General features: G+C 53.7%; 1 protein-coding gene across 1 annotated transcript; it reads right to left on the bottom strand.

Annotated features, from left to right (window-relative positions):
* Positions 1-41: 41 nt before the first annotated feature.
* On the bottom strand, positions 42-12,566 carry LOC121435549 (ubiquinol-cytochrome-c reductase complex assembly factor 2). Its single transcript, XM_041634975.1, has 4 exons — positions 12,397-12,566; positions 3,168-3,242; positions 2,519-2,588; positions 42-208 (listed from the first exon to the last, which is right to left on the bottom strand). The coding sequence occupies exons 1-4, from the start codon at positions 12,532-12,534 to the stop codon at positions 81-83; spliced, it is 411 nt and encodes a 136-aa protein (XP_041490909.1). The 5' UTR covers positions 12,535-12,566; the 3' UTR covers positions 42-80.
* Positions 12,567-12,790: the final 224 nt, after the last annotated feature.

Here is a 12,790-nt window from a genome sequence, read left to right on the forward strand (position 1 = left end):
GGGCAGGCCTCCCCGATGGAGCCAATGAGTCAATCCCAAAGTGGAAGAGTGGACAAACTGGACAGCTTTATTGATGAGGGTCAGGTACGTGGGCGGGACAAGACCCGTGCCCAGGCTTTATGTTTCTCCTCTGGCCTTGTGGGTGCAAACTTCTCTTGGAGTTTCTTCCACACGCTCTTATCCATCTCCTGAAACTCTTCCAGGGTGTCTGCACAGGGAGAGAGAGACAACACTGACGTCACAGGGCTGTCCCCAGAAGAGCATGCTTTGCTTTCTATGTGCCCCAGATACTGGGTCCGTATGGTGAAAAGCCGTGCTCAACGGTTACAGCGAAACACACGGGTGGTGATGGGGCAGACCCACGAGGGCTCCCTGACCAGCCCTCAGCACCACAGATGTGTACATCCTCACCCACTCCACGTGACCTTGCAAAGAAACGGCCCCAACTCTCTCAAGTTGGGCCCACTCTAATGTCTACACCAGCTATATAGGCACTGAGGTAGAGGGAGGCAAACCCCTGGTTCTGGATGCATCAAGACAAGGAGAAGCTGCCAGACTCAGCAGCTGGAGGGGGAGGATGGATGCCTCCCTCCCACCCCCAATCCCTGAACCCTGAACCTTGAGTTCAACTGCAAACCCTCCCCAGCTGGGTGTGTGCAGTCAGGGTGGTGACACTGGGAGGGGTCGTCCTCACAGTGGCGGCAGGGTGTGCATGTACATGCACATTTGCATGCAGAGAGCCATACTTAAGAACCACACACATGAGCCAGGTAGTTGTAATCCTAGCACTCAGAGGCAGAAGCAGGAGGATCTCTGGGAGTTTGAGGCTAGCCTTGTCTACACAGTGAGTTCCAGGACAGTTAGGGCTACATAGAGAAACTCCGTTTTGACCCTGCCCCTCACCACTACCCCAACGCACACATGCTCTAAGCAGTTCTTCCCTGAGCTAACCGTCTGGGTTTGGTGGTCTTTCTCAGGGTGGTCCTGTGTTCTACAGGACAGCCGACAGCACTCTGGCCTCTACCCACCAAGGCAGCATGGCTCTCACCCCACCAACTGTGACAACCACAAGGATCTCCAGACATGGTTCGTATCTGTGGGGCACAGAACAGCTCCTAGCAGAGAGCCAGTAGCCCAAGAACTCTCCTGAGCCGAGAGCCCGTGGCATCTCATTTTATAATTCATAGATACTAAACTCAAAATTGAATCGTGTCTAACAAAAGTGCTGGCTTGAATTACTACTTATGGGCAGTGGCTCCACACTAGCTTGGGGCACTGCATGGCAGCCACCAGCACAACTTCCTATTCTGTGACTTTTACAAAGTGTGACACTGGAGTCCCTGTCCTCTCACACACCAAGGCCTCCATAGGCCAAGTGGGCACACTGCAGGCCTGGCTGGTCCTGTGTGTGGAGGCAGTACGGTCCAGGTAGTACACTGCAGGCAGCACACTGCAGGCCTGGCTGGTCCTGTGTGTGGACGCAGTACGGTCCAGGTAGTACCGGCTCCAGAGCTGCAACAAAAGCACAGCCCTGCTGTGCACACACTGTTGGAGTTTCCTGGGCTGACCTAACAAGAAGCCAGGCCTGCAGTCACCACGCTGTCCACCACCCGCACAAAGGCTTCCTGAGGTCTGGCAGAAGGGACAAGCACAAGATAGTGGGAACCCGAGTCCGTGGTCAGTTCATGCTCAGGACCCCTCACTGCTGGTGATGACACGACCAGTGAGTGATGTGGGAGTGAAGAGATGCTGCTCTCCTGAGACACAGCAGACAACATGGGGTCCCATCTGCTCAGAAGGGTAAGAATTCTAGAAGGTCAAACCTCCACTGCCAAAAGGAAGGAGAAATTTCTAGAGTACCAGCAGCCAGTGTTTCAGGGCCATGCCCTCCCAGAAAAGGTTAGCCTATTTTTATAGACAATCCTTGGCAGTAAAAATAGCAATTTTCCAGTACCTACCTGCTCCAACCCTGCCCCCACCCCCGCCACCCCTTTCAGTGACAATGGAAATGGGGAAGTAGGGAGGGGCTGACTGGCAGGGACTTCCTTCCTACCAACTGGGTTCTAGTCAGGACTCCTAAACAGACCTCGTTAGACGCATATCGAACCTGCAGACCACATCTCCTGGGACAGATAACTCACAGGCGGATATCCCCACACTCATTTACTGAATAGCTTTTTGTTTTAATTAAAAGACTCATTGTTTATAAAGCCCTCTTAGGACCATAAAAATAAAATTATTTTCCTTCCATTCTGATTCCAATGACTTCCATTTGGCAAATATGTAGTCCCTTGTTCCCAGACACCAGCCTTGAATTAAAAGCACTAAAGATGATTTTCTCTTTTAAGTAATGCCTTTGACCTTTTCCGTATTCTGTGGCTTAAACACAGCTTCAGGGTTTTCTCTGAGCTGCTCCTCAGGGTTCTTTCTCATCATGCACAAGTGTCTTACTAGGCAGTCCTCCTAGGTCTTCCCGCCCACAGTGAGCCCCATCAGAGAGGGTAGTCATGTCTCCTACCTGTGGACAGGATCAGCTTGTATTCTTCCACGGACAGGCCACTGAAGCTGGTTTCTCTGGGGCGAGGGTACTGGCACAGGGGCAGGAGAGAAGGGACACATTAGTTCTGCAGGACAGTAGCCTTGCTCTGGCTGGATGCAATGTACCTGGGCACAGGAGGCCAGAGACCTGACGATGTGAGGGGCAGCGCCACCTGGAGGCCAGGATCCTGCACTTCTAGCTGCTAGCTCCCAGGCGACACCCATAGTGGGGCTGAGGCTCACACTCGGTAGGTGGCATCTGGAAGGGCTCCCCCTGCACAGGCTCTTCCATTTGGCCATGTCTATTTGTGGAGCTGCTGAACATATTTTTCCAGTCCGGAAAACCACACTACATGCATTCTGACAGTAATCATGTCAAGGCTGAGGAGGAGGAGCAGAGCCTGATGTGACAGGACTGTTCCAGTACTCCGTCTTTATCAGCGTGTGACATCAGTTCCATCACCGAGTGGGAAATACGAACAGAAGCCGTGGCTTTTATTCAGCAGACCTTTAAAGGCCTCTGCCGGGCACCATTGTTGGCGTAGCTGGAAGTACTGGTTACACTTGAACACTGTATAATCAATCAGCTCTCCCTTCGGAGGCGGAGAGCGAAGCCCGAGCCCACTCACCTTGTGTTTATAGTAGTTTGAATGCAGTCGTGCTAAGCTTTCATACATCTGATCACAGGCCTCAGGTTCTGCCACCTGAAAGACAGTGTACCCCAGAGAAGTGAATGGAGGAGGTGCCCCCCATATTGCACCCACACCTCGAGGGAGGGTTGTGTGTAATAATGCATTCAGAGGAGGGCACAAGAGCCTCAGCTCTGTGGGAAGCAAACCTCCCTCCAGCTTCTGCTATGAGAAGCCACCTCAGTGGCTGAAAAGCCCCACCTCACTCGCCCCTAACCTGCAGGATCCCGGGCCCTCAACAAGCAAACAAGTGTTCAGCAGCTCTTTGCACCCTGGGAAGCACCAGCTGCAGGCTGCAAAGGACATGCTGGGGGCAGTGTGGGCTCCAGGGATCCGGAAAGGTCAAGATATGGCAGGGAAGAACAGTCCTCCGGCTAGAAGGGACCATGTAAATGAGGAGAGGATGCAGGGTGTTGTCAAGGAGGCTGCAGAGCGCTGGGGTCAGCCTGAGGCTCAGGACCGTGAGACAGAGACACAGCTCTGTGAAATGAGACCAGCATGAAGTGGATCACATGTTCTCTGATGAAAGACCAAACAACAACTCAACAAACGAAACCTCCAGCACTTTCCTCTCTAAGCAAGGGGCTGCTAAGACCACAAGGGGAAAAGGCAGATGCACGGCACAGCTGCAGCCCCAGCACTTGGGCAAGGGAGGGTGTGAGGTCAGCCTGGGCTGTGTAGAGCTCCAGCGGACCCTGGCCTGTGGAGGAGACACTGTCTCCAGAGGAAAAGGAGGCCATGTTGCGAAACAGGTGAACCAAGCAGGCCCGAGGCAGACGCCAGCTGTGTGCAGCCGGAGCACAGAGGAGGGAACAGCCGTGCCCGTTCTGCACGGCCAGTGAGGGAGGCAGGCCTCTGCTAGAAGATGGACCTCCCGTCTTTAACCCTTCCTTTCTCCACCTTTGCCATTTGTCTCTGCACCTCGTCACACTTCTCTGCCAGGGATTCTAAACGCTCCACAACAAAACTCCTTTAGAGTTTCCCAGAGCTCAAATGATGGCTTTTTTCTGACTAAATCCTTTCTTTCAGAACAAGCACATAAATAAATCAGGAGTCAAGCAAGCACTTCAGCGAGGCAGCCCTCTTCTGCCTGTGTCAGATGAGGCCCAGCTCGCAGCCGATGCAGCACCAGGCCTGTTTACTTTGCTACCAGATGTAATCCCTGCCAAGGTCAGTAGGGACGGCCACCCGAGGAGAGGGCTGAAAGCTGATAGAGACTGGGGTCAGCTATGTGACAAAGACATTAATCACAGGACACAAAACAGGAAGAATGTGGGGTTGGCATCTCCCTGGGCAGTTCTCCCGACAAGGGCTAGCAGGACTAGATCAGCAGTCATGCTCTCTGGGGAGGAGCACTTGCGTCCTGATGCTTCTGAGGGTGTGGGGTGCAGACAGGGTCTCTACTTCTGGCTGTCCTGGATCTATGGAGAACCAGGATGACAGTGAGGTCACAGGGCTGCTCCTGCCTCTGCCTTCTGAATGCCAGGATCAGCGCTGTGAGGCCCCATGACAGCTGGCACACTGCTTCTAGAGTAGGTGTGGGTAACAGAGCGACTCAAAGGACAGAAGAACACAGCACACAAACCACAAGCTCTGGGCCACGGATACGGAATGAAACCCCGTCTCCTGTGTCAGGGTTAGGAGACGGCTCTGTTGGTGAACTGCTCACCAATAAGCACGAGCATGCAGGTCCCATCCCCAGAACTGTAAATGTGGGCACGGAAGCACACACTCACAATTAACCACAGTGCTCTGCCGACGGGGCTCACTGGCTGGCCTACTCAGCGAGTTCCAGGGCAGAGAGAATTTGCCTCAAAATAAATAAGTAGAGATGTTGCACAAATAATAAAAACCCAGGCACAGATACTGGGGTTCAAGCTCAAGACCAGAAAAGCAGAGCAGCTAACCACTAGAGAGACCTTTCACCTCTACCAAATTTTCAGACTGAAAGGGCGAGATCCTGTCTGCATGAGTCCTCAGACGCCACACTCCAGTGAGTTCCCGTCTCTTCCCCTTTATATTCCTCTCTCCTCCCAGCCATATCGCTCTTGTCTCCACCTCCCTAGTGATGCCCACCATGGGAGAAAGGAGAAAGAAAAAGGTAGAGAGTACTGGAGGAAAGACATCAGAAGCTGCCTTCTGACCTCCTCATGTACAATGTGCACACACGCACACACATGCACGCAGCTGCACACTCAGACAACAGTCACCCAATATCTAAATTCCAATAGAAAAGGTCATTCCCTCTGCTGTGCTCTCCACAGCTGTGCTGACTGCCTGCCTACAAACCCTCCCTACACAGACATCTGCATGCCCGGCCTTGGTGTGAGCAGGGGCCTCTGGCTGCAGGACACTGGGGGTAGCTGCCCTGCAAGATCCTGGTACCACTCTTCACTAGCTGTAGATTCTGGGCAAGCCACCAACCCTCTGCCCATTCACTTGAAGAAAACTGCCACGTTCCTTTCCCACTCCCTGCTCACACCCATTCTTGTGAACATCTGGCTGTTTACAGGCCCTCTTGTCACACTTGGCACGCACTTCCTGGGATCCAGATGTTCTCTCGTGTCATCTTGCAGGACAACTGACGCTGGGGCGATGCCATTATCTAATAATCCGTGCAAGCACCCCAGTCCTGGCCACTGTCTGGGAACCTCTGCGGCCCCCGTCCTGCGCCAATCCCCTTTCACCCTGGACCTCACCCTGTCTCTATCTTCCATGTGTTGCCATCTTTTTTATTTTTTTGGTTTCTTGGAGACAGGGTTTTTCTCTGTGTAACAGCCTCACCGTCCTGGAACTAGCTCTGTAGACCAGGCTGGCCTTGAACACAAAGATCCACTTGCCTTTGGCTCCCAGGTGCTAAGATTAAGGGTGTGCACCACCGCCCAGCTGTATTGTCACTTTTTAGGTATACTGGTGAACTTGACTTTCAAAGAAGTGATAATAGCCCCTTATCACCAAGGGTGGTATGAGGGGTGACATGGCAGCTCCTGGCCTGGAATGTCAGGGAATGGGGCCAGTGTGCTTTAGGGTTATTAGCACAGAACTGGAAGGACCAAGGAGTGGGTCCGAGTGGCCAGCGCATCTGGCAGGAGTTTGACTGGGGATAGGGGTAAGAGGGTAAGAACCACGGAGGCTTTACCCGGTCAGAGTGGACACAGCTGGTACTAAGCATCCGTGGACAGTGAAGGGGGATCGGCCAAAGGCTGTTCTCATGGCTGCTCATCTGCATGCACCCCTCCCACCACCAGGTTGCCTTCCCAGAGCCCAGCAGGGACAGCCTGCACTTGGCCTCCTTCCCAGGCCTCTCCTGGGCAAACCCAGACTCCAACCAGACCTGAGTCCCTGCCAGTATCCCCACAGAGGCTGCCCTGCTCCTCTGTGACCCCAGCAACCAGGGAGTCTCATCCTGTCTTCAGCTCACTTGCTCTGACAGCAGCAGCACGGACAGCATGCGCGCAGAGGACAGGGCCTCAAGCAGAAATAAGTGACCCTGGGAACCTCAACCGCCTCAGTGCCCTCTGTCCCTCAGTGTTCATGTTTTGGAGCCAGGGATGGTGGCACAAGCCTGTAATCTCAGAACTCGGGAGGTAGGAGGATGGGGAGTTCAAGGCCATCCTGGGGCTCTAGTAAACACACTACAAAATTGCCTGTCATCTAATTTCCCACTAGGTCAGGTGTGCACAATTACAGAAGACTGTACAACCCTAATGGGGGCGGTGGGAGTTTGCAATATGCCGATTTCTAACAATGCCTTATTGACTAAGGAGAGACAGCAAGAACATGGCCCATTCCAGGACCCATATTACAGCCAACTCTAGCCCAGCAATTAAAATCCAGTTCTGATTGCTACTTATCAGCTATCAACAGGATCCCCGCCTCAATCCCGAAGCCTCGTAGCACACCCACCTGTATCTTATGCTCCAGTCTCAGATTCCAGCACAAATACCAGAAACCCCCAGTATTTCTCATGAGATGTCCTCGGGGTTTTAGGAAAGACTCCTACACACAAAGCTTTAAATTACCTGGGTTTTGCATTTGCACCTAATGAGATTATGGACATTTTGGGACAAAGAGCGGCACACGAGCGTTATGAAAAATTCAAGGCTGTTCCCTGAACACGAATGAAATGGAGGCTCCGAAGCAAGCGCCCTTTACAGCCCCATCGCTCCCTCTGCATCCCCTTGCTCAGCCGTCAGTAAATTTCTCTTTACCATATTAAACTTTTATACATACAAATCTACACCAGTGCCGTAGGCACTGATTTCAATTTTCAAAATTGAATTTTGGGTGGTGACAGCAATTTGTACAGCAGCCCCCATTCCAGCCCCACACGGGATGCATAAGCACACTGGGGAGGGTGCGCAGACTGCTCTGCTAATTAAGGTCGCGCTGGCTCGGCTCCAGGAGGCTCTGGGAAAGGTTTCCTGACTCTGACATGAAAGATGTGTCGCGGAGCACATTCCTGTCAATGCAATTAGACGGCCATTTCCTGAGCACCTACTACGGAGAGCACGCTGCTAGGGAGCAGACTGTGAGGGGTGGAAAGGAGAAGCAGGAGGCTGGGTGGCAGAGGCAGGGAAGAGCAGCACTGCAGACTGAAGAGGTCAGGTGTGGCAGTGAGGATGGAGTGCCACACAGGGCCAGAGCAGACACAGTCCCTAGTTAGTCCAAGCCGGAGTAGCACATCATGGATGGGAGGAGAGCAGAGAGAGGCGGGGGACAAGTTGTTTCAGGACAGAGGGCTCCAGTGGCCAGGAGCCACCAGACCACTGGCAAGCTGGGTTCAGGCTTTTGATGTGGACTACAGCAGTTCAAAGTCACCAAGGTCTCAAAGATTAATAAAGACGTAAGCTCTGAAGGCAAAGTAAGGGACTGTGAGGGTAGGGCGCTGAGCCTGCAACTGTGCTGGGTGTTGAGGCTGGGAAGCCAGGCTGGACCTGGGTACCAAGGGCTGCCGAGCACCGAAGGCTCCGAGTTCCTACCAGTGCCCAGTAGGCAGCAGGCGGGTTTTGGAAGCAGCCATTCACCCCTGAGAGGGAACAGTCACACCTCTGATTATGTGTGTGAATGCACGTGCACAAGCATGCATGCGCGCGCGCGCGCACCAGTGCAACTCTCTGCCCCAAACACTCTGGGCAGACTCTCAACGAGGGGAGTAAAGACAACGAATGACTTCACCGTCCGTCCTGGAGATCGCTCTGCTCACAACCCATCTCTGTGGCGCCTCCGAGTCACAAAGAGCACAATCTGTCCTTAGGCCACATCCCTAAAGCCTGATACACACCAACATCACCAAGATGCCCTCTTTGTGGCCGCCATGTGCCAGGCAGCTGGGTAACAAGCTGCCTGCCCCAATGAGGTGTTGAGGATCAGGCCTCGGATTCCCCTCGAGGAGGAGCCGGGACTGTTTTCTCTGCTAGAAACCCAGCAAAGCCTGACATCTTTCCCTTGGCCCCATCTAACCCTTCACACAACACAGTCACAGCCCATGCCAGATAGACAATAGCATCTCCAGTCTTCCCAGAGCTGGCCTGAGCGACCCTGCACCCGAAAAGACCTGCTCTGTGCCTGGAGTTCAGTCAATCAGCACAGCTGTTTGCTCCGCCCCCACACTGAGACTCTTGGTGCTGCAGGGAATGAGAACTCCTTTAAGGAAACTACTCAAAGCAGACGAGACCCACAATCATGAACTTCAAAAGGGAACAGGAGGCAGGGTGGTAGAGTGTTCCTTGTGTTCCGGCTCCCCACTGCCATCTCCCCTCCTGGTGGGTTTAGGGTGGGCCAAGAGAAGCCCTGAAGGGCTTACACAGAGGCAGAGGGTTTGTAGCCAGAATTATTAATTGGCCTTTCTGTGCTGGCGTCCCACCGAGTACCACCTTTCTTCTTGTTTCACTGGAGAGGTAGATCAGGCAAAGGAGACAAGTGGGCCTGAGGCATTTAATTCTCTGCTCCAACAATGAATGGAAGGGAAGGAGGGTCTTGATGCTCACAGAAAAACTTAACAAGGGGTCTCTCCAAAGGACTGACAACGGGGGACCTGCCAACACCTGGGAGCTACACAGACCAGGGCACGTGGCTGGCCTGTCTTTTACTTGTCTCTTACTGTCAAGGGACCTGGATCAGTGGTTTTACTTTTCTGATTTGATTTCAATATCTGTAAGAATCAGGACAGTAATGGCTACTTCACTTGGTGTCACAAAGGATAAAATCAGATGAGCTGTGCCAAGTGCTCTATGCACCTTTTATAGCCCTTGTTAGACCACAGGAAGCCAAAAGGTCAAGGGGATGCTCGACACAGCAGCCTCCATCTCCTCCGGTTCCACTTTCTGGACAAGTGGCAGAAAGGTGGGGGACACAGCAATCAGCCACCCCCGGGGTCTCATCCCACCTTCTGCTGTCAGTTTAATGATGCGTCTCTGAGAACCACCTTTCTTTCTCAAGGTCTTTTATAAGTGATCCGGGGGAGGTGTTGGGAGTGACTCACTGTTTGCTGTCCCAGCCAAGGGCTGCTCCCTCCAAAGATTATCACCAAGATTTACTAAGCCCAGGCAGGCTCAATTTCAGGTGACATCAGGATGAGCTACGACAAAGGTCCTGAGTAATGTGTCCACTGCCCCCATGACTCCCTACTTTGCTCTACCAAGAACACATCCATCAGTGTCGCAGAACCGTTGGCGCAGCCCTGACATAGATCTGCAGCTATGACTCAAGTCTGTGTGGGCCTCAGCTCATCAGAACCTGTCCTTAGGAGAGGACAAAGGACGACAACTCTCCCCGCCCTGCTGGCTGAATTACGCTAACAATCAGCAGGTGAGGGTCAGCCTCTCCCCCTGTACATCCAGCCTCTGGCTGTCCAATTCTAAGCTGCGTGGAGCTGAACAGGTCTCACCTGGGGCAGCAGGGCCTGGGACTCCACAAACAAGAAAAAGTCAAACCACGGAGTCTGTCACGTGCGTCGGCCCTCTCACCCTGGCGCTTCTTCCAGGGACTTCTACACGTGCCCCCGGACTGCAGATGACCAGCTTCACAAACCACAGCCAATCACGTTCATTCAGATGCTCACCGGACGCTTTTGTGAGCAAGAACCACACGGACATGGTGGATGAGTGGGGGGGGGGGCTGCACCTTTGGTCTCAGGAAGCTCGTACTGTAAGTTAGAGCACAGCGCAGCGCAGCGCAGCGCAGCCCTAGAAAGCCCATGGGCCTGCCTTGAGATCCGCATGATATGGGGCAGTGCAGACCACTAGGCTCTGAGGATACTGTGCATACAGTGACCTCTCCTGCCTCCTAGAAGTCCTGGGCCAGACGTTCCAAACAGCAATCTTGTCAGAGGTTGCAGTGCCGCCATCTCACTGAGGTGGGCAGGTTCAGCTAGACTGGAATGAGCTGCAGTGTCCCCAGTTCCTGCTTTGGCAGGTCACAGTCCGGCTTCACAAGTCGTTTATGTGGCCAGTATGTGTGCTGGGCACCTCACTTGGCACCTCTGACCTCTTGCCTAAGCCCCACGCTCACATAACCTCCTGCCTGCTTGACATTTCCACTTGGAAGCCAGTCTACTTGGCATCGCAAGCTTACAGCATCTACCATCAAACGTGCGATGTTCTTCCCACACCCCACCTGTTCCTCATCTCGTCTTTCCCATTTGAGTAAATGGCACCCAGCTGCTCACACCAAAAAAAGAAAAGGGGGAGAATCTAGGTGCCGTCCTTGGTTCCTCTTCCCTTTTACCCCACATCCAGCACGTCCATGCTGTGAGTGACTTGCTCGCTACAAACTATTTCCAGTTACTTCCATCTCCTGTGTAGCCACCCTTATCTAAACCACCAGCATCTCTTCCTGGGTACCACAGCAGGCTTCTCTGCAGCTCCTCGCTTCTCTTGCCCTCTATAACCCTCTATAACCTTTTAAAATGAGGCCATGTCAGACCCCTGACTAAACGCCCCCAGTGGTTTCTCACAGGCCTTACAGTAAGATCCGACTCCTCATCAGAGCCTTTAAGACTGAATGGGAGGACTGGAAAGGTGGCTGAGCGGCTAAAAAAGAAACCCAGGTTCAATTCCTAATATCCATGTGGTGGCTCACAACCATCAGAAACCAGTTCCAGGGGATCCACCGCCCTCTTCTGGTCTCCGTTGGCACTGCAGCAATGTGATGCACAGATACACAGGTAGGTAAAACACCTGAACACATTTAAAACAAAAACACTGTATGGTGCCCGGCTCCTGTTCCCCCTTCAGTGAGTGGTCGTGGACACACCTCCACTGCCCTTCATTCTGGCTTGCTTTCTTTCCTCTACAGTGCCAGTCTGATTTCCTAGGCAGTGTCTGGACGCCCTTCCCAATGCGGGGTGTTGGCTGTCTTCATGCCTTGAGCCTCACCTATGCCCCAGGAACACTACAATGTGACATTTACTGTGATCGGGACTGTCTTATGTTTCTACTTGTTCCTGGTGTCCTGTCCACTCAAAGTCACGAGGGGTGGGGCTGGAGAGAAGACTCAGCGGTTAAGAGCAACGGTTGCTCTTCCACAGGTCCTGAGTTAATTCACAGCAACCACATGGTGGCTCACAGTCACCTGTAATGAGATCTGGTGCCTTCTTCTGGCGGGAAGGAATACATGCAGGCAGAAAGCTGTACATGTAAATAAATAAATAAATAAATCAAAAAAATCTTACAAAAAACAGCCACATGGGGCAAGACCCTGTCTAATTCACTGCGGTCTCCCTGGAACCTTACTACGTTTGTGGCACATGACTGTGCTTGATAAGGGAACCTCCGCTGGGGAGGCCTACTACTCCCACGAGGGACTTGAGTGGAAGGCCCAAAGCTCCTGCAGTTTTACGGGGGCGAGCGGCAGAACGGTTTGGCCGGAGTCCTGCTGGGGTTCTTGGGGGGCGGCCTCGGCTGGCAAACACATTAACAGGGTCACGGAAGAACCAACCCCGCCTTAGAATTTTATTCTTTGGTGGCATATGGACCTCAGGGGACATTCGCCGGCCACTGTACGGTGCAGACAAAAGAGAAAACGGAGCCGCAAGCGTCGCACTCCGCAGCTAGCTGGAACATGGGCACCTCGCACGTGCAGCCGGTCACGGGGCCGACGCAGGCGCAGATTTCCCCGCCGCCCCCCACCCCGCTCCGACACCTCCAACCTCCCTCCCGCCGGTCACCTGGGTGTTCTCTCCCTCCCGAAAGGCCTGTGCTACCCGCTGCCGCAGGTAAGCGCCCAAGTCCCGGCCCCGTTTGGTCTCGTCCACTGGCCATTCCTCACAGAGCTTAAGAAAACGACGGTAGCGGAGAGCGGCCATATTGGGCCCCGCTTGCCCCGCCCCCGGGGGAGGAGTTGGGGCCGCGGGCGGCGCGTGCGCAGTAAGGCGCGTTGGCTTTCTCCCCCCCCCCCCCGGCGGACATGCGCAGTTTCGCCTTCGGATCGCTGCCCTCCAGGCAGGGGCGCTGCTCACCTGTGAGTGCGAGCTTTGAGCTCCTCGGTCTTCGTCCTGGAACTCGCCCAGCTCCCAGGGGCAAAGTAGACTCAGTGTACCCTGGGGACAGCTTTGCTTCTCA

The sequence above is a fragment of the Microtus oregoni genome, unplaced genomic scaffold, assembly GCF_018167655.1.
Source record: "Microtus oregoni isolate MIOR12 unplaced genomic scaffold, Mior012 000046F_ref0000063, whole genome shotgun sequence".
Taxonomy (NCBI): Eukaryota; Metazoa; Chordata; class Mammalia; order Rodentia; family Cricetidae; genus Microtus; species Microtus oregoni.